We start from the raw sequence: 25,295 nt of genomic DNA on the forward strand, positions 1-25,295 counted from the left end.
ACGAGAAAGAAATGCATGTTTTTCCAGTGCTCTTTTTTGCTAGACCAACTATAGGTAGGGGTGGGTTTAGGTGATCACCTGCCCCCTATATATTGATTAGCACTCCTGTGCTCCTATTTAGGAGACTTTAAAATTCATAGTTAGGACTGCAGTACATGAAGTGCCTTGACGCGGCCTGCAGCTCACACAGGTATTTGCAAATACATGCAACTAAACCTCTGTTTTTAATGCCTACAGCTAGACAGATTAATTTGGTTTAGTGCTTTTTTGGTTGGTAACTTTGAGCCTGGCTATTATGGAAACATTTTTTATATTCCATACATATATTTAATCGCACACTGCTAAAAACGCATCTCATTTAAAGTCCCAAAACCTCCCCCCCCCCTTCTATGTGGACAGCTTTACCCCGGATGTGCCTGTGAGTTGCTAAATGTTGTACCTTCATTAAATGTAACCATATTGCTACACTTAGAGGCGCCTCTCTTCTCTTTTATACTCAGTTGTGACGCTGCTTGTATATCAAGTCAAAATTTATTTAAAAAATGTTTTAGCTTGTCTTGCAAAACACTCTTAGACCAAGTTACTCTCACTCCAAGATTTTACTGTATCTCAATTTTTTTTTAATGGTCATTGTGCTTGTTTGCTTCAAAAGGACATCTGATTTTTTTTTACTACAATGTACTAGAATAAGCCTGCTGACATCAACAATATATAGTTTACTCTCAATGGGTGATCAAAAAAATTGCATACACACCACAGATAGAGTGCACTGGAGTGAATGAAGCCTTAAAGCGCCCAGAGGCGATTTAGTTTGCATGTGCCGCGCTATATAAGTCTTTCATTCATTCATTAAAGCGTATGATAAACATAAAAATTTTAATTGGATATATACAGTAGAAGCTTACCAGTAATTAGCTGTTGTGGCTGTATTGCATTTTTTTCCCTAGAGGCTTTTTTCTTTAACTGCACTGCGTGATCCTGTCAGTGTTTAAATGAACAGCAACTTTCTTTCCTAGGGCGACAGCGCCCACTGAAGAGTATTATAGAGCAAGAAAAGCATTGTCACCCTATGATGTCCATGCAGTCTACAGGCTATAATGACAATGCACATCTATTCACTGAAAATAGGCCTGGCCAATCAGGCAACTAGTATTTTCAGAAGGATGACAGCAATAGAAGCCTTCATATTTCTCTTAGTACTGGTAACTTAAAAAAAAAAAAAAAAAAAAAAATGTTTTTTTAATTAACTATATAAAAATATATTTCTGTAACCATATTATTTAAATGTGTTGTAAAGCTTTGTGTTTTTTCACCTTACTGCATCCTATGCAGTAAGGTAAAAAACATCCAATGCTTACAAGCCCCCCCCCCGTTTACTTACCTGAGCCCTCGAAAGTACAGCGTTGTGAATGCGCTGGCTTCTCGGTTCTTCATTGGATGATTGATAGCAGTGCAGCCATTGGCTCCCGCTGCTGTCAATCAACTCAATGACGTGGGGCGGGGTTGAGTGATACATAGCGGCCGACTGTGTCACGGAAGTGTGCCCGCAATCTAACCCCCTTGGGAGAGTGCTTCCCAGAAGGGGGGTTAGCTCATGTGGGGAGGAGCCGAGACAACCGCAGAGGGACCCCAGAAGACGAGATCGGGGCCACTCTGTACAAAACAAACTGCACAGTGGAGGTATGCACAGTGGAGGTATGACATGTTTTTTTTTTTTTAGTAACAAAGAGTTAAAGGGTTTAGTAACCCTTTAACTCTAGAGTGGACTCAAAAGGAACATGAAAAGTGCCATGCTGGTATTTTCAAGGCTTGTTTTGGCTTTACTGACTTACCGCAATCGCAGACTAACAGCTGGGTACCGTCCACCTCCAAATATGGGCATATTAGAACCAACCAACATATGGATATCTTCAAATGTCCACAGAATATTTCTAACAAAGTCATTTTTTAAACCCTTTAAAAAAAAAAAAAAAAAAAAGGTAAGTTATCAACAGGATGCAAACAATGAGGGAATAATGGCACCCAAGACAACCCAAGTACATAAAAGCAAACACTGGAAACATAGCTATACAAAAAAAAATAAAGTAGATCTGCCAGAAGCCAAACAAAGAGGCTATTCGTGAGTACCCAGTGCTTAGTTCACTAAGAATCTAACCGATGTTATCTAGTTTGTTAATTCACATTATATCAGAAACCTACCATTAAGTTATATATCTGTGATGAAAGTGAAACCTACCATTGTCTGTCTTGAATGCCAGTTCAGACAGCCACCTCAGTGGGTCATGTAATAAAAGTCTACATCAGAGTTATTTAGCTTAAAGTGTAAATGTAAATCCCAACTATGAACTTCTCTTATTTGCTTCCTTGTAACCTCTTCCCACCAGCCGTATGCATATATGCCATCCACATAAACACCTAACCTAAGTAAAGTGCCCTGCATGCTCCCAGCACAGTCGCTGACAGGGACTGGAAAGCTCCTGATGCATACTTGCGATTGGGAGCTTTCTGATCATGTGACCACTTCACATGACCAGAATGCCCACCTCTGGCTCTCTGCATCTAGAAGTTCTTAAAGGGCCAGGAGGAGGCGGCAGCAGGAAGGGGCCTCTTAAAACTTAGGGCTGTCTATGTATTCTGCACACTTCCTGTGTTATCCCAAGGAGAGTAATTATCCCTCCCAGTCCTCATCTTGAGACTACAGAATGAAAAGTATTGTTGCAGAGATGGGAGAATTGGTGGGTATCAGCAGCTTGACAAGAGAAAACAGGGCAGGGCTGACACCACCAAAGCCACAAAAATGCAGTATTGTCACCTCATAACAAAATTTAGGAACTCAGGATCAACAGGTATTTTCTGTACTTACAGGGTCTTCACTGGGAAATGTGCATGCATTGCAGGGATATACTCCATTTTCTTGCTCTGACACTGACATGTACTTTAATGACAGGTTCTCTTTAATGGCTTAAATCAGGGCTCGACAAATCCCGGGCGAAAGGTCGCCATGGCGACTAGAAATAGTGTCCTGGCGACTTGGCTTGGAAGGTGGGCATCTGGCGCCATCTGGTGGTGAGCCGTTGGTATTACAAGTTATTACCACCAGATGTGAGCTGGCGCCATCTGGTGGTGGCCGTTGGTATTACAAGTTAAGCATTACAAGTTAAACTGCAATTCTAATGTCATTTTTCACTATTTTCACTGCCATCTTCTTCCCTCTAATTAGAACCCCCAAACATTATATATATTTTTTATCCTAACACCCTAGAGAATAAAATGGCGATCGTTGCAATACATTCTGTCACGCCGTATTTGCGCAGCGGTCTTACAAGCGCACTTTTTTGGGAAAAAATTACACTTTTTTAAATTAAAAAATAAGACAACAGTAAAGTTATCCCCATTTTTTTTAATATTATGAAAGATAATGTTACGCCGAGTAAATTCATACCCAACATGTCACGCTTCAAAATTGCGTCCGCTCGTGGAATGCCGACAAACTTTTACCCTTTAAAATCTTCATAGGCGACGTTTAAAAAAATCTACAGGTTGCATGTTTTGAGTTACAGAGGAGGTCTAGGGCTAGAATTATTGCTCTCGCTCTACCAATCGCAGCGATACCTCACATGTGTGGTTTGAACACCGTTTACATATGCAGGCGCTGCTCATGTATGTGTTCGCTTCTGCGCGCAAGCTCGTCGGGACGGGGTGCGTTTTCTGGCTCCTAACTTTTTTAGCTGGCTCCGAGATTCCAAGCAAATTTGTCAAACCCTGGCTTAAATGGTCATTGAACTGTTTGCCTTCCATCTCAGCAGAATCCTGTTCACCACACGTCAGCAAGCATTAATAGCACACTAAAGAACTGAAATCTGTTCAGTCCGCAGTCAAAACAGGCCTGAAATCAACCAAAGTATCACTTATTTATTCTATCCCTTGTCCTCCAAGCACCATCTGCATCTAAAACCCACCACTACCTGTAATCAAGTTCAAGTCTATGGGACCCACAAACAGAATCCCTGCCCAGTGCTGCCTGTGATCCTGCTCATGAGAGCTTATTGTGCGGGAGAGTTGCCAGTCTTGTGCCTCTCCACGGAAGAGCATATGAGCAACATTTGTATGGTAAAAATAACAGAATGCCACATCCACTATGAAAGGCACCTTCACTTGAACACTCCTGCGACAGTATGAATAACTATTGTGTAAATAAGCTCTAGAAATAGGAGAATGAGTCAGACTATAAAATAGTTGTGGGAGAGACAAATGTCGGGTCAGTATAACACCTTCCTGTATACAGACCAACAGGCTCAAGCCATGCCGTCAGTGTGAAGTTATAGCTGAGCACAGACAACACCACACAACATGTGATCCTGAATCAAACCTGATTGGAAGCTCCCCCTTCCTCCGATACAGAAGGCAACGTCTCAAACGGGGCAGGCCAAGCTATATGGTCTCTTCCTGGGGACTCACTAAGATTCTGAAAATCTGGAACTTCTCTGGGCTCAGGAGGGGTGGTGGGTACTGGCTCAGCTGTGTCATCACCATTAATACTGGAAATGCAAGAAAGAAACAAAACAGAAAAGAAAACGTCAGTCACGAAACTCAAGGTGATATTGCATATTATTTAGACCCCATTCACACCTAAGCGACAAAACGCCCGACGCGGGACGCTTCTGTCGCTAGAGGGGAGAATTCCCATTGCCGTCTATGGAGATGGTTCACATCTCATAGACGCGCAACGCCTGTCGCCTGAAAAAAAGTCCCGGACCCTTTTTTTCACGCGACAGGCGCGTTTTCCCATAGACAGCAATGGGAATACTTTAGAAAAAAAAAAGAAACATTTGTAATCGCGGCAAATCTGCCGCTACACGCGTACGCGGCTGTCGCTTAGGTGTGAATGCAGCCTAAAAGTGAATCTGTTCAGTACAGTGTATGATAAATGTTAAAAACATCCCTGTGTTGAATTTAACATCACTTTCTGGGGTAGGACCCAGGTCCAAATGTGTGTGTGTATGAGAGAGATAGAGATTATATATATATATAGAGAGAGAGAGAGATACGAGAGAGATACGAGAGAGATACGAGAGAGATACGAGAGAGATAGGAGAGAGAGATACGAGATAGGAGAGAGAGATACGAGATAGGAGAGAGAGATACGAGATAGGAGAGAGAGATAAGAGATAGGAGAGAGATAAGAGATAGGAGAGAGATAAGGGATAGGAGAGAGATACGAGATAGGAGAGAGATACGAGATAGGAGAGAGATACGAGATAGGAGAGAGAGATCCCATCTTTAATTTAAGTCTGTCCAGTGGTTTTAAGAAAATGACTAGCTGTGATTTACCCTTTAGGTATGCAGACCAGCAGTCCTGACTATTTGCTGCACGTTTGCTCTAGGTTAGCGATTTCCAGATCAAAGCAGCCAAGAAGTTTGAACTTTTAGGGGTCGAAAAAAAAAGCCTTCAAGTTTCTATTAGAGCCCGTTCACACTGGGGCAATGGGGGTGCTATATCGTTATTTTTTGCAGGGCGCTTTTAATCCTCGCTAGTGGCCGAAAAAGGGTTCAAACCGACCGCAAAGCGTCCCTCTGGGCCTTCACATTTGCAGGCGCAATTCTTTTAGCACTATAGCGCCTGAAAAACGCCTCAGTGTGAAAGGGGTCTTAGTACAGGTCTCCTTTGAGATAAAAGGAGTAGCTCAGGGCATTTACAGCAGTATTACTAAGAAAGTACAGCATGTATAAGAAGAGATGCACCAAAATGTTGTCCGCTGAAACAGATCGGCTGAAAATTGTGTTCTAGCCATTTTACTGTGCTTATGGTAAGTTTTTCATAGGTCATGTCTCAAAAACGGCAACAAAAAGTTTAATTCATATTCATTTAAATTAATGATATTAATTAAAAAGTTGAATATAATTACATATAAAAATATGTAATTTTTTTTTTTTTTTAAACCGGTCATTTTCTGTTTCAGTTTTCTTGGCCAAGTGCATCCTGCATTTTTGGTTTCGCCACCAAAAACTCCATTCGGTGCACCTTTATATATAAGCAATAAGAACAAAAATATGGCTGCACAACTACACTAATTGAAGGATTACCCCTTTCGCTTCCCAGTTCGTACGTCATACAGACCTGACAGCGGGGGTATCAAACATATTCCAATGGCTTCAGCCACCAGATTGTGTTTGAAACTGATAGGCCTATCAGTTGATGCATTCGGGCGGCAGCGTTGCCACCTGATTTCTCACACACGCCCCTTAGTACCAGAGCCCCCCCACCATGCTTTTCATGCTCCGCTTGCCCATCTGCGGGCCGAGGAGCAAGATGGCGAGTGCCGGCGGCTTGAAGGGGAAGGAGAAGAGCGGACACATCTCCTCTCTTCTCCCGGTTCTTGTTGTGATCCAGAAAGCAATGTCTCTGATGTCACTTCCGGGTCAAGCTCTTGGTGTACCCAGCTAGCTTAGAAGGGAAACACATGTTACATATCGCCACGCAAGCCAGAGGGAGAGAAATAATTCTAACGCCAGACCTCCTCCGTAACACTAAACTGATATCCTATAGGGGGCTTTTGAAGCATGGCCTATAGAAAATATAGGGTACGGAATTTTGACGCATTTCACGCGCACACACAAATTTAAGGTTGGACATGTTGGGTATCTATTTACTCAGCACAGCCTTTATTTGCCCTAAGATTCACTTTAGTATTTTTTTTACAGAAATTTTATAGACCTTTGAGGTAATAACGTGACATAAAAAATTGGCACTACCGCTATTTTATTCTCTAGGGTGTCTGCTTTCATAAAATATATAATGTTTGGGGGTTTTGTATAATCTTCAGGCCAACATTTTTTTTTTTTTTTTAACATGTGTGCAAAAAAATAAAACGCTAAAACGGCTCTGGCAGCGAAGAGGTTAATGTTACACAGTAAAGCCGTGTCCTTCTCCCAACCCTTCAGCCTTAACAAATACATTTTCATTTGTCAAGAAAGAGAGCCTGTGGTTTTATTTTTCTTGGTCCAAGTTTACTAGAGATGCTCTGTAAGAAGAATATAGATCACCTTTTATAAGTAGAAGAGAAACCATTACCTGTAATAGAGGAATTTGGAGAGGATGGCTTTCTGGTACCAGTGCTCCTTACTCTTCTTCTTTCTCTGCCACTTCTGATCCATAAGCCTCTGATAAAACTCCTTAAGCCATGTCCAGTCTCCTGTCTGCACAACAAGTTAGTTACATCTGTTACTCTGTTTGATCATGTTTGCTTATAAACTGAACTCCAAGAAAAAAAAAAAAAAAGAAAAAAAAAAAAAAAAGATACATTTTTGGGACATTTGCTATGTAAAAATAAAATGACCTTTAATGATGGGTGCTGGAAGTACTTCTAACACAGTACAGTGAAACCTCGAATTTTTAATTTTAGGCAAAAATATTTTTTCCTTTACAACTCCTTTAACTGTAGCAACCAGATTTTCTGCAGTTAGCCTAATGAAAGATGGGTCACTGCAATTCAATCCAAGGCTGACCTGCTAAAAAAGGTATAAAGGCAGGCCCCCCCCAACGGGAAAAAAAAAAAAAAGGAAAGAAGGTGGTGAGTAACAAGACTAAGCCTGGCCATACACATTATACAATTTTCCTTTAGATTTACCAAAACCATATAATATGAGGTCAAACCTAAATACTTCCAATTTGTATGCAATCAGGCAGGCCCTTGCACTCCATAGTTTAAAACAGGGGTCTCCAAGGTTTTCAAACAAAGGGCCAGTTTATTGTCCTTCAGACTTTAGGAGGGCCGGATTGTGGCCAGCGGGGAGCAGGAAATGTCCCGGGCCCGACAAAAAAGAATAAATATGGCCTCAGGATTGGTGGTCAGTAGGAGGAGGATTAGTGCCGCTATTAGTAGGAGAAATAGTATCCCATCATTGGCATCGATGGGAGAAATATTGCCCCATTGTTGGCGTCAGTGGGAGGAATAATGCCCCAAGGGCCGTATAAAGGCTAGCAAAGGGCCCTCTGGCCGCAGTTTGGAGACCCCTGGTTTAAAAGGTAATGCTAATGGAAATTGCACAAGTAAATTGTAGAATGTACAGCCAGCCTAAGTCAGGATGTCAAAAGAGAACAACCTAAGGAATTTCCAGTGTTGCCCACATAAAACTAAAATATTAAATATAATAACATTATAAAATGAATCAGAATTGAAGAACAATACTGATAAACAATCTGGAAAACTTTCTACAACAAAGCGTTCTACATTCCCTCACCTGAGAGGACCTCATGAAAAGCTCCTGAATGTCCAACTCATCCAGAAGTAGGGTGCGTCCAATGCGGTGAACGGCCATGCTGACATGAGACTTACTGTATGGAATCTTTAGGAGTTTCTTTATGTTCTGTGAGGCAATAAAAAAACATTAAAGCATGAGAGAATAGAAACATAAATCATCCAACACTATAACGTAGAAAAGCAAAGTATCCCCGACTCTCCCGGTGAGGGAGATACAGGCATATGGGGGGGGAGGGGGGGGGATTTTTTTGTGCCCAACAATGTACAGTAAAACCTTGGTTTGAGAGCGTTTTGCAAGACAAGCAACATTTTTTTTATAAATTTTGACTTGATATACAAGCAACGTCATGTCACAACTGGGTATAAAAAGAGAAAAGAGGAGCCTCTAAGTGTAGCAACAAAGGTACATTTTATGAAGGTCCAACATTTAGAAACTCACATGGTTGATGATTAAAACAGGCACATCTAAGTATGCAGGCATACGGGGTAAAGCTGTTCACAGACCATTCTCCTCACCACCATCAACGTCGTTCCTTCCATGCTGCGCTCCACGGGCGGTTGAAGCCTCGCTTTCAGAACACTCTATACTGCAGGGTAGTCTTCCCGGTCATGATTGCAGACTGACAGCAGTGAGAGCCGGAGGTGTGGAGAATGGTCTATGTGGACAGCTTTACCCCGGATGCCTGCATACTTAGATGTGCCTCTTTTAATAATCAATCATGTGAGTTGCTAAATGTTGTACCTTCATTAACCACTTAAGGACCGGACCAATATGCTGCTACCTGACCCAAGGGGTTTTTACAATTCGGCACTGCGTCACTTTAACAGACAATTGCGTGGTCGTGCGACGTGGCTCCCAAATAAAATTGGCGTCCTTTTTTTCCCACAAATAGAGCTTTCTTTGGGTGGTATTTGATCACCTTTGCGGTTTTTATTTTTTGCGCTATAAACAAAAATAGAGCAATAATTTTGAAAAAAAAATGCAATATTTTTTCCTTTTTGCTATAATAAATATCCCCCAAAAACATATATAAACATTTTTTTTATCCTCAGTTTAGGCCGATACGTATTCTTCTACCTATTTTTGGTAAAAAAAAAAATCGCAATAAGCATTTATCGGTTGGTTTGCGCAAAATTTATAGCGTTTACAAAATTTATAGCGTTTACAATTTTTTGCATTTTTATTAATTTTTTTATTTTTTTACTACTAATGGCGGCGATCAGCGATTTTTTTCGTGACTGCGACATTACGGCGGACACTTCGGACAATTTTGACACATTTTTGGGACCATTGTCATTTTCACAGCAAAAAATGCATTTAAATTGCATTGTTTATTGTGAAAATGACAGTTGCAGTTTGGGAGTTAACCACAGGGGGCGCTGTAGGATTTAGTGTTCACAACTGTAGGGGGGTGTGGCTGTAGGTCTGACGTCATCGATCGAGTCTCCCTATATAAGGGATCACTCGATCGATGCAGCGCCATAGTGAAGCACGGGGAAGCCGTGTTTACATACGGCTCTCCCCGTTCTTCAGCTCGCGACGGAGCGGCTATAAACAAATAGCCGCGCCGTCGTCCCGGATCGCTCCCCGAGGGAACCCGACCGCCGCGTGTAGCGGGGGGGGGGGGGGGTCCCGATCGGACCCCCGACCCACGTCTAGGCAGGGATACGCCAATGTGCCTGTATGTGCCATTCTGCCGACGTATATGTACATGCGGCGGCTGGGAAGTGGTTAAATGTAACCATATTGCTACACTTACCATTCGTGTCAATATATTGTGAACACAAAGTGAATCCTGAAGAACCCCATTTTGGGAAAAACATGCCAATACTTTGCAGGCACTTCCATTGAACGGGAAAAATGGAGAACATGCAAACTCCACGGGACTACCTGCCTGGAGTTTGCATGTTCTCCCTGTACACGTTTGGGTTTCCTCTGGGTATTCCAGTTTCCTCCCAAACTCCAAAGACATGCTGGTAGGCCAATTAGCTCCTGTCTTAATTGACCCTAGTATGTGTATGTGAATGTGAGTTCGGGACCTTAGATTGTAAACTCCTTAAAGGGGAAGGGCTGATGTGAATTTACAATATATATGTAAAACACTGTGTAATATGAAGGCGTTATACAAGTATCTGAACAATAAAATAAATGGTAGTGTTAACTCTGCAGCACCTCATCCTACATGGGCAGTGACCGTGTTTTTTTAAGACTACACATAAATATAAGGTTCTGGATTTATAAAATAATAATAAAACACATTACCTCTGAATCAGACACAACATCAACCTCCTTCCCCACAGAGTCTATGAAATCATAGGCCATGCCAAAGCTGTAAAAAAAGCCAAAACACACAATCAGATACAAGAAAGCACAAGATCAGCAGCTGGCACACCAATAGGAAACCGTTCTTTTGTGTAGTTTACTAAGGATTTCATATCACAAGCAAAATACTGTATTTTCTACAATTAAAACAGTGTGCATTGCAATCTTCACAAAGAAACCAGAAAGCCATAAAATAAATATAAAAAAAGTAATTTTAGCATATACTGTATTTATCGGCGTATAACACACACTTTTTTACCCTGAAAATAGAGGGTAAACTGTGCCTGCGTGTTATACGCCGATATCTGTTTTTTTTTTACCAACAGTGGGCGGGGATTGGGCGGTGCGCCCCCAGTGCCACCTATTGGGAGGGTGTCAAGCTGGCCACCCCGCCTCTCCTGGCCGTGGGACAACGCTGGCAGTAAACTTTAAAGTTCAAAAAACATTGCTACCAGTCCTTTGTCATATACCCGTCCTATGTAAATCTAAGCCTCTGAATCCCTTAATTAATGCCGCGCTCCTACTCCCGCTCCGCCTCCTCCTACTCGTGTGTAGCTTTTGATTGGAGGAGAGTAGTCCGTCAATGAAAGAGAGGAGAGCAGTCACATGAACGGGTCCACAAGAGAGAACGGCGTTAATGGAGGTATTTAGAAGCTTTTCTTTACAATGAGAGTGTCACGGGGGAGCGGTGTATGAGAAGGGGCTGACAGTGTGAAGTTCTCTCAACTTTAGAGTATGCTGGCTGCGCTGTCCCTGTCCCAGCACTGGGAGTGCAGGGGGGGTGGGGGTCTTTATAATGAAAGGGGGCTGCGGTGTTGTACAGGGGACTGTATTATGCAGAAGGTCCGTGTATTATGCCGGGGGCGGTGTAACGTTTTTTTTCCTGAAATTTCCCTCTTAAAGTTAGGCCCCTTTCACATTGAGGAGTTTTTCAGGCGGTACAGCGCTAAAAATAGCGCTGCTATCGCGCCTGAAAAACTCCTTCACTGCAGACTCAATGTGAAAGCCCGAGGGCTTTCACACTGAGGCGATGCGCTGGCGGGAGACAAAAAAATCTCCTGTCAGCAGCATCTTTGGAGCGGTGAGAGGAGCGGCATGTATACCGCTCCTTCACCGCTCCTTCCCATTGAAAACAATGGGAAACCGCGGCAATACCGCCCGCAATGCGCCTCTATAGAGGCGCATTGCGGGCGGTATTAACTCTTTATCGGCCGCTAGCGGGGGTTAATACCGCACCGCTAGCGGCTGATACCCGCGGCAATTCCGGCGGTATAGCGCCGCTATTTTTAGCGGCGTTATACCGCCACCGCAGCTCCCGCCCCAGTCTGAAAGGGGCCTTAAGGTGCGTGTTATACGCCGATAAATACGGTAATTCCTGGTTAGAGACATCAGAGAACACATGTGACAGTATCCAGGCACCCTCCCTTAATTTAGCCTCACAGGTCCCATCAGGAGTTTGAGGAGCATACCCCTTCCACTCCTAATTTTGATTGCTGGATTATTTAAATTTGTGGCTGGGACGGAGGGGGGTCCAAAAGAAACTTGCAGTGCCGCTTTAAGCTGAAACAGAGATCTTCCCGCCGGTTGCAGTGAAGAGAGCTGGGGTCAGGGCACCATTCAGAGGTGTAAGAGCATTATCAAATGGAAGAAAAGACACCGCTCACCAACCCAGTGCATTAGTAGGTAGATGAATGTGGCCTCTGCCAGCGCCGCTCTAGCCACGCCCCTTCTAACATGTTTCGCCACGCTCATCGGGTGCTTGGTCATAGAGTTCTGTGACCAAGCAGGATTTGGCCCAAATTCGGGTCAGGTATGGGCAACTTCAGTTTAAAAAAAGAATATAATACAAAAAGTGCGTCCGTCCCAGTTCTCTCCATACAATCACTGGTATCATATTCTACCTTGAGAATGGCGTGCTCTTGCCGCTTCCAAGACTGGTAGGGCCGAGTTTGGCATTTTCCCGCAGCCAATTAGCAGGGGGTAACTTTAAGTCCGTCTTCTCCTGAAGCTGAGCGAATGCTGTGGCTGGTGGAGCGGAGGAATATTTGACTACAGCGCGACTCTTCACCTCATTTCCTCCCAGGGAGGGCAAAGAATCCTAAAATAAAAACAAATATATTATTGTCAGTTTCAACCTGAAGCTACAGTAGAAACGCTTTCATGCCTTTTAGATCAGCTGTAGGATTAAAAAGGAAATTTGCGCCATTCCACCTTGCAGTGTCCGCCCCCCCCCCCGTTTTACTTACCTGAGCCCCAAATTTCTGTGGGTGCGATCCCGCCATCGCTCTCTCCACGTGTACTTGGCTCTTCATTGGATAGATTTATAGCAGCTCAGCCATTGGCTCCTGCTGCTGTCAATCAAATCCATGATGTGCGCCCCAAGTCCTGCATTCTGGGGCTTTGGACGCCAAATTCTGGACACGGGAGCGGCAAGTGGCTAACAGTCATTTATGCAATAAAGAGAGTGGCCCGGATTCAGATACATTTTCGTATCTATCGGCGGGCGTATCGTATCTCAGATACACTACGCCGCCGTAACTTAGGGCGCAAGTTCCGTATTCAGAAAGAACTTGCGCCCTTAGTTACGGCAGCGTAGTGTAAATGTGTCGGCGTAAGCCCGCCTAATTCAAATGTGGATGATGTGGGCGTGTTTTATTTAAATTACTTGTGACCCAACGTAATTGACGTTTCTTATGAAAGGCGCATGCGCCGTCCGTGAACGTTTCCAAGTGCGCATGCTCCAAATTACGCCGCCAACTGTCAATGCTTTCGATGTGAACGTAACTTACGTACAGCCCTATTCGCGAACGACTTACGCAAACGACGTAAAATACGACGCTGTTCGTACGTTTCCGACGTCCATACCTAACATGACTTACCCCTGCTTTATGAGGGGTAACTTTACGCTGGAAAAAGCCTTACGTAAACAACGTAAAAAAATTCCCCCGGGCGGACGGACGGTTCTGAATCGGCGTATCTACCTAATTTGCATATTCCTTGCGTAAATCTACGGAAGCGCCACCTAGCATCCAGCGTAAATATGCAACTAAGATACGACGGCGTAAGACTTACGCCGGTCGGATCTTAGGGAAATCTATGCGTAACTGATTCTAAGAATCAGGCGCATAGATACGACCCCGCACACTCAGAGTTTTGACGGCGTATCTGGACTAAGGTCAGTTCACACCACAAAATCGTATTCCAGATCTGTTCCGGATGCGTTTCTGCATGCACGATTTTAATGTGTTCTCGGATGTATTCCAGGTGCTTTTTCGTGTTTCCGTTTTTTTTTTTTTTTTGCACTATACTAGGGTTAAGTGCATTTTTTATGTGTTTTCCTGCATTCCAGTACAGTCCAGTGCAGGAAAAATGCAACATGTTCTACTTTTTTTTCTGGAACTGACCGCACTGGGTGTGAACTATGCCATTGGAAACCATATAACCTACTTTCTACGCGTTTTTGATGCAGAACAAAAATGTACGGGGCTGCATGTGGCGTGAACTTGCCCTAAAGGTTTAGCGCTGAGCAGTGCGGGGTGTACAAACATGGCCTCTGCCACCTTCCTACTGCTGGCGTCTCGCTTCTTTCAAAATGTAACATCACAAGAGCATCACAGATGTCGGTACTTTATTGCTAAAATGACTCTGAAATTCAAGACGTAGCTGGGTGTAGTAAGAAGTCCGCCGTCTTCTTCTGACTGCAGGTGTTCTGTCAGATTGGTGAACAGTGGCGGTGCAGCCATAAAGGGCGCCGCCCCCTCTCTCCTGCCACTTCTCCATCACCATAGATAGATTCATGCATTGCATGAATCTATCTATGGTACCCGCTCTCCCACCCCCTATTCAGGTGCCCGACCTCTTTGCGTGCGCATGAATTACAGCGGCGAGGTATTTTTTGGAAGCACCCGATTAGAGCCGTAGTCTCTAATAGTGGTCCAAAAAGGTGAACAGCGGGCGCCATGCTGGGCGCTTGCGGTTCACTCAGCGCTGTGTTAGAAAAGCGAATTAATATTCGCTTTCCTAACACTGAACCGCCTCTCCGCCAATCAGGTGCTCCGGTCTGTTATCTGTCACCTGATTGGCTGAACAACAGGTGCTGTGATTGAACGCCTATTAGGTGTCCAATCATAGCAGAGGACGGGAGAAGACATCGAGGAGTGTGGAGGACACCGCCGTGACCCACTGCCCCACCGAGACAGGTAAGTGCTGGGCGGGCGATGTACACTGGCAGCATTTGATGGGGCACAGTTGTGACAATTGATTGGAAAAGTAGCATCAATTTGATGGGCACAGTGGCGGCACTTGTTGGGCACAGTGACTGCAATTGATGGGGGGGGGGGGGTTTTTTCAGTTTTTTTGCGCCCTACCCAAAAAATCTTTTGAGCACCAGCCACCACTGTTGGTGAACCTGGCAGCGGTGGAACGCATGTGCAGCTGACAGAATGTCACTTCCGTTACCTAAACTGACAGGTCGCTGATTCAGATGGAACACCAGCATTCCAGGAATGTATCTTTTTTTTTTTTTTTTAAACCGTTAAAAGGATGGGTTTAGTTTCACTTTGATATACTGCTGCTCAGGGGCTCTGGGCTTCAGTAAAATGGCCGCCTCCAGCAAGAAAAAAAAAACAGGAGCAATGCTGGGAAGAAATTTACAGGACTCACCGATTTAGGCAACATAATTATTTAAAGGGTTAATAAAGGAAAATGTTTTTTTGTTTAACCACTTAAGCCCCAGACCTTTAGGCAGCTAAATGCCCAGGCCAGGTTTTGTGATTCGGCACTGCGTCGCTTTAACAGACAATTGCGCGGTTGTGCGACATGGCTCCCAAACAAAATTGGCGTCCTTTTTTCCCCACAAATAGAGCTTTCTTTTTGTGGTATTTGATCACTTTTGCGGTTTTTATTTTTTGCGCTATAAACAAAAATAGAGCGTCAATTTTGAAAAAAATGCAATATTTTTTACTTTACTGTAATAAATATCCCCCAAAAACATATATAAATAATTTTTTTAGGCCGATACATATTCTTCTACCTATTTTTGGTAAAAAAAAAAAAAAAAAAAATCGCAATAAACGTTTATCGATTGGTTTGCGCAAAATTTATAGCGTTTACAAAATAGGGGATATTTTTATTGCATTTTTATAAAAAAAAAATGTTTTACTACTAATGGCGGCGATCAGCGATTTTTTTCGTGACTGCGACATTATGGCGGACACTTCGGACAATTTTGACACATTTTTGGGACCATTGTCATTTTCACAGCAAAAAATGCATTTAAATTGCATTCTTTATTGTGAAAATGACAGTTGCAGTTTGGGAGTTAAATACAGGGGGCGCTGAACGTGTTGGGCTTCACCTAGTGTGTGTTTACAACTGTAGAGGAGTGTGGCTGTAGGTCTGATGTCATCGATTGTGTCTCCCTATAAAGGGGATCACTCAATCGATGCGCCGCCACAGTGAAGCACGGGGAAGCAGTGTTTACATACGGCTCTCCCCGTTCTTCAGCTCCGGGGAGCGATCGCGACGGAGCGGCTATAAGCGAATAGCCGCGCCGCCGTCCCGGATCGCTCCCCGAGGTAAGCCGCCCTGCCGCGGAGGGGGTCCCGATCGGACCCCCAACCCGCGGAAAGGCAAGGATGTATATATACGTCCATCTGCCTGTCCGTGCCATTTTGCGGACGTAAATAGTCGTGCGGCGGGCGTTAAGTGGTTAAAATAAGAAACATGTCCTACTTGCCTGAACTGTGCAGTTCGTTTTGCACAGAGTGGCCCCTCGGCGGCTGTCTCTGGTCCTCCCCGCACCAACTACACACGTTCATGAGAGAGAGCTTGCATTGTGTGTAGTCCTTGCTGGTGCGCTCCCGTGATACAGCGAGTGGCCATACCCGCTCACTGTATCAGTGGATATGATTGACAATCCATCCGCTCTAGCCAGTCAGCGGCCAGGCTGAGGATCTCGGGACCGAGCGCGAGACTTACGAGGGGTCAGGTAAGTATAACGGGGGACCGGCATAGAATGCATTAAGGTGAAAAAAACGTTTTCCTTTACAACTCTTTTAATGTGGGATGTATGTTCCTTGCTAAAGAATATTATTTGTATCAAGTTGTTTTGGGGAAAGTTCTGCTTTGAATACAAACGTGACAGAGAGAGTTCTATCCTAGAGGGTCAGTGACGAGAGAGCACCCAAAAATAATGTATAGCTGTGTGTTGGCTCCTGTGAGGGGCCCCCAGGTTGGGGGGTGGGGTTGTGTGAGGGGCCCCTGTACTCAGCTATGACAGGTGGGGTTACCTGGCTCTCCTCAGTGTCCTCCGCACTGTCCGGCCTGTGTGCGGCCTTCTCCTCCTCCGTACTCCCCTCCATACACCGTCCCCTCTCCGCTCCTCAGCTTCCCTGACACTAGAAACTTCCACACCGGTCCCTCCAGCCGGAACTCACTGGAGGGATCATAGAGAACAGCGGATTTCCTAGACAAGACACTTCCGCCTCCCTCCCTCAGAGCGAACGCAGACTACAGATACCATAGAGAGCGGACACTCCGCTAGACAGGCCCCTGACTATCGTGCTACACATTCTACCCGAGTCGCTGCCACAGCCAATCACGGTTTACAGCAGTCCGCCTCAGCCTATCCCTGCTTGTTTTGCGTGTGATTGTGCGGCTACAACAAAATGGCGCCTGACTTTCAGACAATCTCTCATAGACAAGTTACTTCCACTGTATATCACCCTCTACCAAATAAGCATTGGATGTTTGGTGTTCCTATGGCTACCGGCGGACGCTTTTGTGTTCCCTAGAGACCAGGAGCTCTGATCCTGACATGAGATGTGTGTATAGATAAGGGGAAGGTGCGGAATTACAAGGGATGCCTAGAGGACGCCGGAGTAACCCTTCTACTGATAGGGACGGAGTGTGGGTGAGACAGGGCGGCCTCTATGTGTGTGTGTGTGTGTGTGTATATTATATTATTATTATGATCAAGTATACACAGACTATGGGACAGATTCTTGTACCTTTGCGACGGGCACAGCGTATCTAAGATATGCTACGCCGCCATAACTTATCTTTTTTTTTTTAATCCACAAAGAATCCGCACCGTAAGTTACGGCGGCGTAGTGTATCTCTCGCGGCGTAAGGGCGCGGAATTCAAATGGATGTAATGGGGGCGTGTTTTATGTAAATACGTTGTGACCCGACGTAAACGAAAATTTTTTTGTACTGCGCATGCGCCATCCGTGGGGGTATCCCAGTGCACATGCTCAAGATTAAACCGGAACCAGCCAATGCTTGCGACGGTGACGTCATTCTACGCAAATTCCTATTCGCGAACGACTTACGCAAACAACGTAAAAAATTAAAAATTGTACGCGGGAACGACGGCCATACTTAACATTGAGTACGCCTCATAATAGCAGCTTTAACTATACGCCGGAAAAAGCCGAAACGCAAACGGCGTAAAAAAATGTGCCGGCCGGATTTACGTTCGTGGATCGCCGTAAATAGCTAATTTGCATACTCGACGCGGAAATCGACAGAAACGCCACCTAGCGGCCGCCGAAAAATTGCAGCTTAGATCCGACGGCGTACTAAGACGTACGCCTGTCGGATTTAGCCGAGATGCCATCGTATCTTGTTTTGAGGATTCAAAACAAAGATACGACGCGGGAATTTTGAAATTACGCCGGCGTATCAATAGATACGCCGGCGTAATTTCTTTGTGGATCTGCCCCCAAATATATATATATACATTTGTTATTAACAGCTGGAGTGTGCAGGGAATGTGCGCTGTGCACACACGGGACATACCATGCACGCACGGGACATACCATGCACCCACGGGACATACCATGCACCCACGGGACATACCATGCACCCACGGGACATACCATGCACCCACGGGACATACTAAAAGGAATGACAGAAACAAATGCCCATAGACTTTAACATGGAGATGGAATGCCCATAGAGAATAATGGAACTAAATGGAATGCCCATTCTAGAAAATAATGGAGACTTTTTTTTTTTTTCAATTAGTGACAGAATTCTTAGACATATAAAATTTATTTTTTGCAAACCTACTTTTTAAATATCAGTGGCCATGTTTAATATTGAGATTGGGTGGGATTATTATTGTTTTTTTTAAGGCATAACAAAGGTGAATGACAGAAGGGAATGCCCATAGAGTATAACAAGAAGCAAAATATAAACGTATTTGCAGGCAAATCGAGAGGCATAGCAATTTCACTTTTCCCACAGGTGTTCCAATCCTCAAGCAGAGCAGCAGATTGTAAAATTGAGATTATTTGGGATTACAGCTGTTTCCTATGGAATGACAGATACATGATAGAAAGGAACCCATAGAGTATAATGGAAAGCAAGATGTGACCTGGTGTCAAAACCAATTAACATATCAGATTAATCCTTAACAGACATACTATGTTCAGTGATGATGTTCAAAATTGAAAAGAAGTGGCATTATTATTGTTTTCTATGGAATGACAGAAGGGAATGCCTATAGAGTATAATGGGAAGGATGGTGTGACCTGGAGTCAGAACCATTGGTCATATCAGGTCAATCTTTAGCAGACATACTCTCTATGTTTAGTGATGATGTGTGAAATTGAGATGAAGTGGGATTATTATTGTTTTCCATGGAATGTCAGAAGGGAAGGAAAATATAAACGTATTTGCAGGAAAATCTGAGAGACATAGCGATTTATTCTTTCCCACAGCTGTTCCTCAAGTAGAATAGCAGATTAAGATTATTTCGGTTTACAGCATTTTTTTTTTTATCTATAGAATGACGGATAAAGCCCCAAACCTGTTTTTCAGATTTGGTGTTTACAAGACTAAAACATTTTTTTTTGCTAGAAAATGACTTAAAACCCCCAAACATTATATATATATATTTTTTCTAACACCCTAGAGAATAAAATGACGGTCATTGCAATACTTTTTGTCACACCGTATTTGCGCAGCGGTCTTACAAACGCACTTTTTTTTGGAAAAAAAAACACTTTTTTTAATTAAAAAAATAAGACAACAATAAATTTGGCCCAATTTTTTTATATATTGTGAAAGATAATGTTACGCCGAGTAAAATGATACCCAACATGTCACGCTTAAAAATTGCGCCCGCTCGTGGCATGGCGTCAAACTTTTACCCTTAAAAATCTCGATAGGGGACGTTTAAAAAATTCTATATGTTGCATTTTTTGAGCTACAGAGTAGGTCTAGGGTTAGAATTATTGCTCTCGCGAGATATCCATCTTTAAAAACAGGACGTACATATACAGTGGGCGGGCGTTAACCGGTTAAACGATAGAAAGGAATGCACATAGAGTATAATGGGAAGCAAGGTGTGACCTGGAGTCAAAACCATTCACTGTATGCATGAGAAATAAGGGATTCCGACATTAAAAATAAAAATTAACAGGAGTTCTAGCCATTCCCTACTCTATTCATAACTAAAAAAAAAGTATTGACCAGGGAATCACTAATTGTGGCTTGTACTTTTATCATCTGATTCTTAATCATTCTCTGTGTTTGTAGTTTCCTCACATACATGTGGATATGAAGCTGCCTATAACAAGCAGTCAGGATATGCTTCACCGTGCGAAGTCATCTTCCTGGAAAAAGCAGAGACTGCCTCTGATATGTGTGACCTATAACAAGGTAATGACTTTAATTTGCATATTTTATGTTTCCCAAGACATTTGCAGAGACAAACACAGACTTTCACTGCACCATAGACATGTGCAATTTGTTTAGTTTCTAATTAGTTTAACGAAAATTCGTTAATTCATTAATTCCGAATTTTCGTATTAACAAATTTTTTATTTCCGAATTTTCGACTTCCAAAAATTTAGAATTTCCGAATTTCCGAATTTTTCGTATTGCCGAATTTTTCAATTGCCGAATTTTCGGACTTCCGAAACTTCGAATTTACGAATTTTTTTATTTACGAATTTTCGTAAATATGAACATTTTTCGTTTTTTTTAATTTTCTAATTTTAGAATTTTAGAAATTCCGAATTTTTCATTTTTTATTTTCGAATTTCGAATTTTTTATTTTTCGAATATTCGAATTTTCAATTTTTTCGAATTTTACAATTTTCTCATTTTCGAATATTCAAATTTTTTATTTTTCAAGTTTTTCATTTTCAATTTTCCAAATTTCAAATGTTTTATTATTTTACTTTATTTTTCGAATTTTTCATTTTCGAATTTAATTTAATTTTTTTTAAATTTTTCAATTTCGATAATTTTTTTTCGAATTTACAAATTTTTCACTTTCGAATTTTCGAACTTTCGAATTATCAAAAATGAAAAATTAGAAAATTAAAAAATCGAAAATTAAAAAATTCGAAATTGTAACATTCAAAAATCTAAAGTTCGAAAATCTAAAATTCGAAAATGGGAAATTTGAAAAATAAAAAATTTGAAAATTCGAATTTTCGAAAATGGAAAAATTCGAAATTTTAAAATTGAAAAATTTGAAAAATAAAAAATTCGAAAATGAAAATTAAAAAAAATGGTCTACTGCACCACAACACTATTAGTGTTCCACTGGTCTGCAACACTTGAGATATGCAGCTTTGGTTCTCTCTGGTAAATACCTGTAGGGGCTGCCAAGCTAAACCCCCTGCCAATATTTATTAATATGTTCCATCATATAATATAGACGCCTAATATTTATGTGTTGTATTATTATGCTGAAAATAATAAAAAAACATATTTACCCCTAAACCCCCTGCCAAGATGTAGGCAGGTTGCCTATAGAATGTTTGATAGGAAATCAGCTGACCCAGGCTGAGGTAAGAGTTAAAGGGGTTGTGTAAAGGTACAATTTTTGTTCCTAAATCCACACAGTAATGCAAGGCTTTCTCCCTGGTGTGGAGTGTCGTGCTCGCCCCCTCCCTTGGACTACAGTAGAGTCAGGACACCCACTAACACACAGCTCCTTTCTCTATCTGCAACGTAGAGAGCATTCCGACTCTCCTGTAATCCAAGGGAGGGGGCACAACACTCCACACCAGGGAGAAAGCCTCGCATTACTGTGTGGAGTTACAGACAGAAGAACAGGAAGTGAGCATTTCTCAGAAGAAATAAGGACATTTAAAAACAAAATGGAAGGATGAGGTAAGTGAAGGAGGACTGCACTAAGGTAAAGGAAGTTATTTAGGAAAATTGTATCTTTACAACCCCTTTAATGCTGCAGACATGTACACTATAGATTCCTGCTTTCTCGGAGTCAGTGACTCAGAGGCCACAAAATTACCTGGTTGTATTGCTGACCCATTTGCTTCTGGACTTTGAGTCACGGACTCAGAGAAAGCATTAAGATTAGGAATCTATAGTATACACACTTGTTCCGGGTCAGCGACTCCAATATTAACACAGATGGTCAGCCAGGCACAGCATTTCAGTAGGAGACCTCAGCAATGGCAGCCTCCAATTTTTTCATGACATATAATTTATTAAATAAAGATCTTTCTAATGATTTGTATATGTGCTTTGCAGAATAACAATGCTATAAATGGAGGCGCTTGTTTGGAATGACCAGCATTGATACGTATTCTTGTTTGCAGACTGAAGTCCAACATGGATTTCCATTTTCTTCACATGACAACAGACACTCAATACAATTGAGCGGAGAATACCTGGATTCTGTAAGTGTGCTAAGAAAGTGATCCATTCACCTACTAAAGCAGACCCCCAGACAAGCAGCTAAATACACAGATTAAGCACATACCTACCAAAGGATTTTTATTTCTGTCATCCATTCCTATGATTTTGACAGCTCTGTCACACAGCATAGCCCTGTCTGGTATGGCAGAAAGCCTGACCCCAATGCACACCATCTGCAAACAGGGCCACAAATACATGCATCAGGCACATATAAAAAGTAATATACACTACACCAGTGTTTCTCAACCTTTTTTCAGTCAAGGGACCCTTTAAAATTGTGGACAGTCTTGAGGTTTTACATAACGCAGCAACATCCACACATGTAGGACACCCACCGTTAGAGGGGATTCATTCTTCCAAAGCAAATACACTTTTGCACACCAGCACTGCCTAGTATACCAATGTTTCTCTTCTCCCTCAATTTCTCTCCATCAGCCAATGTGACCCCAGTGCTGATGGAGAGAGGCAGAAGAGGGTCAAAAAAGGATGTGTGGGAAAACTCTTTCTCAGCAGATAGAAACTGGCAGCAGGGAAAGGGGGAGAGACCAGCTTTCAGCTGCTAGAGGAAGAAAGACAATTGTCGTCTATCGCTAATCCCCCTCCCCGTGTGGGCTCCCCTGTGTGCTCAATCCCCCTACAAGAGGACCGGTAGTCCTCCCGCCCATCAGCGGCCCTGGATGTGCTTACCATTTCCCTTGTTGTGTGCATTGGTGAGATTTCTCATTACTCCATCATGACATCTTGAGACTACCACAGAAAATTAGGAGAAATCTCTACAATGAGACCCTGATAGAAATAAAAACCAGACTGAGGTTCTAATCTTTCCCCACTCTATCCAAGAGGAAAAAATAAAGGTTTTGTCTGTTGTAAGAGGGGATAACCTGTATATATGTTTACAGGGACTTGGAAGAAGAAAGACTCCACATGAAACAAGACAGCAGTCTTCCCGAAACTTCAACCTTTCATGTCATAGCACACCTCCCAGACCTTCTAATTACTGGGACGGTTTTACCAATTCCCAGATCTCTTACAGAGGAAGGCAGGACATGGCGACTCCCTTCTGCCGGAGGTTTCCAAAATGTCACCATGAAAGTTCTGCTCATCGTGGAGATCTTCCTGAGAATCGTTTCATGTGGTTTGGTGGTGATCATGGGCTACCATAGATCAGCTGCCCCATTATGGATGAAAAAGCAATTTATACCTTATAAAGCATTAATCATAATCCTGTTCATACTTTCTGATTTATGATATCATTAAAGATGACACTGGTAATATTTTATGCATCATCATTGTATTTGCCAATACATTTTTTTAAATATATATTCCTGCCAAGTTTGTTTAAAAGTGAAGCAGGATTAAATTCCAGAAGGCTGCATGTCACCACAAGGTGAGGCCGTGGACTTATAATTCTACACTTGTGCCACGTCTTATATTTCAGCCACAATGAAAGATATCACAAAAGGAAAATGGACTTTGAAGGCACCATAACTGAACCTTAATCAAAATCAACTGTCTTTATTCCACATCCTTATTCCTGCGTGCTTATCCGAGCACGCAGCACGGCCGGTCAGGAAAGCGGGTGGGGAGGAGCGAGTGCCCCCCTGAACCGTACCAGGCCGAATGCCCTTACATGGGGTGATGGGTGCTTTGGGGCAGGGGGTGCCCCCCACCCAAAAGAACCTTGTCCCCATGTTGACGACGACAAGGGCCTCTTCCCGACAACCCTTGCCGTTGGTTGTCAGGGTCTGCGGGTTTAATCAGGATCTGGGAGCCCCCTTTAATAAGGAGACCCCCAGATCCCGGCCCCCCACCCTATGTGACTACATTGTACCCCTACCCATTCACCTGGGAAAAAAAAAAAGTGTCAATAATAAAACAAACTACACAGATTTTTAAAGTAATTTATAAGGCCGCTCCAGGGGTCTCTTACGACTTTTTCTCCGGCTCTTCTGCCTCCGCTGTTGTCTCCTCCCTCTGTCTTCTACTGGGTTTCCTCCACTATATTTGGCTCTTTTGCTCGCTCTTGCCAGGTCTTCTGCGTAGTCATCTTCCCGCTGCTTTTTCCAATGTTGACAATGCTCTCTCCCACTCTAATGCCCGATGCACAGTGTGCCACTACTTATATTGGCATGGGGCTAGGTCACCGGAGGCCCACCCCTTATGACATCACCACCCACCATGCCCAGGCAGTGACCTAAGGGGCGGGGCCTCCAGACGACGTTACACGGTGACCCGCCCCATGCCAATATAAGTAGTGGCACACTGTGCACCGGGCATTAGAGCGGGAGAGAGCATTGTGTCAACATCAGAAGAAAAGTAGAGGGAAGAAAACAATGGAGAAGACAGCAGAAGATAACAGAGAAGACCCGGCAGAAGACACCAGACAGAGGGAGAAGAACCAGAGAGAGCGGAGAAGAAATTGGAAGAGACCCCCAGGGCTGCCTAATAAATTACTTTAAAAAAAAAACTGTGTAGTGTGTTTTATTTTAGAATTTTTTTTTGTTCCCCAGGTGAATGGGTAGGGTACAATATACTCCATACTCATTCACATAGGGTAAGGGGGAGCCAAGATTCCAATAATCTCCCTGCCCGCAGACTCCGACAACCAACAGCCAGGGTTGTCAGAATAAGGGTCTGGTATGTAATTTGGGGGGCCCCCCACGCCGTTTTTCTGGCGTAGGGGGTTCCCCTTAAAATCCATACCAGCTCGAAGGGCCTGGTATGTTCTTAGAGGGGGAACCCATGCTGTGTTTTTTTTTATTTGGCGTGGAATTCTTCCTAAAGATTCATACCAGACACAGTGGCTGATATGGTCAGGGATCGAAGTCGGATCCCTGTTCATTGAAGTCAGATGCATGTTGGAATATCTCTGACCATCTCATGTATGTCCGTGCACCTATCAGTGTCTAGTGCCCCCTATCAGTGCTCATCAATCCCACGTGCCACCCACCAGTGCTGCTCATAAATCCCACCAGTGCCCACCAGCACTCATCAATCCCACCTATTAGTGCTCATGAATCCCA

The 25,295-nt window shown here is 43.2% G+C and overlaps 2 protein-coding genes across 4 annotated transcripts in view; one reads left to right on the top strand and one right to left on the bottom strand.

Annotated features, from left to right (window-relative positions):
* The window catches only part of EDRF1 (erythroid differentiation regulatory factor 1), a 103,324-nt gene extending 86,114 nt beyond the window's left edge, over window positions 1-17,210 (bottom strand). The window contains exons 1-7 of the mRNA XM_040361442.1: window positions 16,875-17,210; window positions 12,486-12,682; window positions 10,525-10,591; window positions 8,242-8,367; window positions 7,073-7,197; window positions 4,370-4,538; window positions 1,833-1,954 (exon numbers count right to left, since the gene is read on the bottom strand). Coding sequence (XP_040217376.1) covers window positions 1,833-1,954; window positions 4,370-4,538; window positions 7,073-7,197; window positions 8,242-8,367; window positions 10,525-10,591; window positions 12,486-12,682; window positions 16,875-16,946 — 878 coding nt within the window. The 5' untranslated portion in view covers window positions 16,947-17,210. The remainder of the gene's footprint in view (window positions 1-1,832; window positions 1,955-4,369; window positions 4,539-7,072; window positions 7,198-8,241; window positions 8,368-10,524; window positions 10,592-12,485; window positions 12,683-16,874) is intronic.
* TEX36 (testis expressed 36) lies at window positions 4,512-23,445 on the top strand. Of its 3 annotated transcripts, none has more exons than XM_040361444.1 (4): window positions 4,512-4,595; window positions 20,134-20,256; window positions 22,173-22,253; window positions 23,172-23,445. In XM_040361444.1, exons 1-4 carry the CDS (start codon window positions 4,545-4,547, stop codon window positions 23,433-23,435), a joined length of 519 nt encoding a protein of 172 aa, XP_040217378.1. In that variant the 5' UTR covers window positions 4,512-4,544; the 3' UTR covers window positions 23,436-23,445. The 3 variants fall into 3 exon arrangements, with proteins under 3 accessions (XP_040217378.1, XP_040217377.1, XP_040217379.1); XM_040361443.1 differs by lacking the exon at window positions 4,512-4,595 and adding an exon at window positions 17,311-17,497; XM_040361445.1 differs by lacking the exon at window positions 4,512-4,595 and adding an exon at window positions 17,312-17,493.
* Window positions 23,446-25,295: the final 1,850 nt, after the last annotated feature.

Source organism: Rana temporaria, chromosome 8, assembly GCF_905171775.1.
Source record: "Rana temporaria chromosome 8, aRanTem1.1, whole genome shotgun sequence".
NCBI classification, from domain to species: Eukaryota; Metazoa; Chordata; class Amphibia; order Anura; family Ranidae; genus Rana; species Rana temporaria.

Coding starts and splice junctions, on each gene's coding strand:
- TEX36 (XM_040361444.1), top strand. CDS start 4,545: ATGCAAGAAAGAAACAAAACAGAAAAGAAAACGTCAGTCACGAAACTC. Junction 4,596..20,133: donor CGTCAGTCACGAAACTCAAG/GTGATATTGCAT, acceptor CTGTGTTTGTAG/TTTCCTCACATACATGTGGA. Junction 22,254..23,171: donor GCGGAGAATACCTGGATTCT/GTAAGTGTGCTA, acceptor ATATGTTTACAG/GGACTTGGAAGAAGAAAGAC.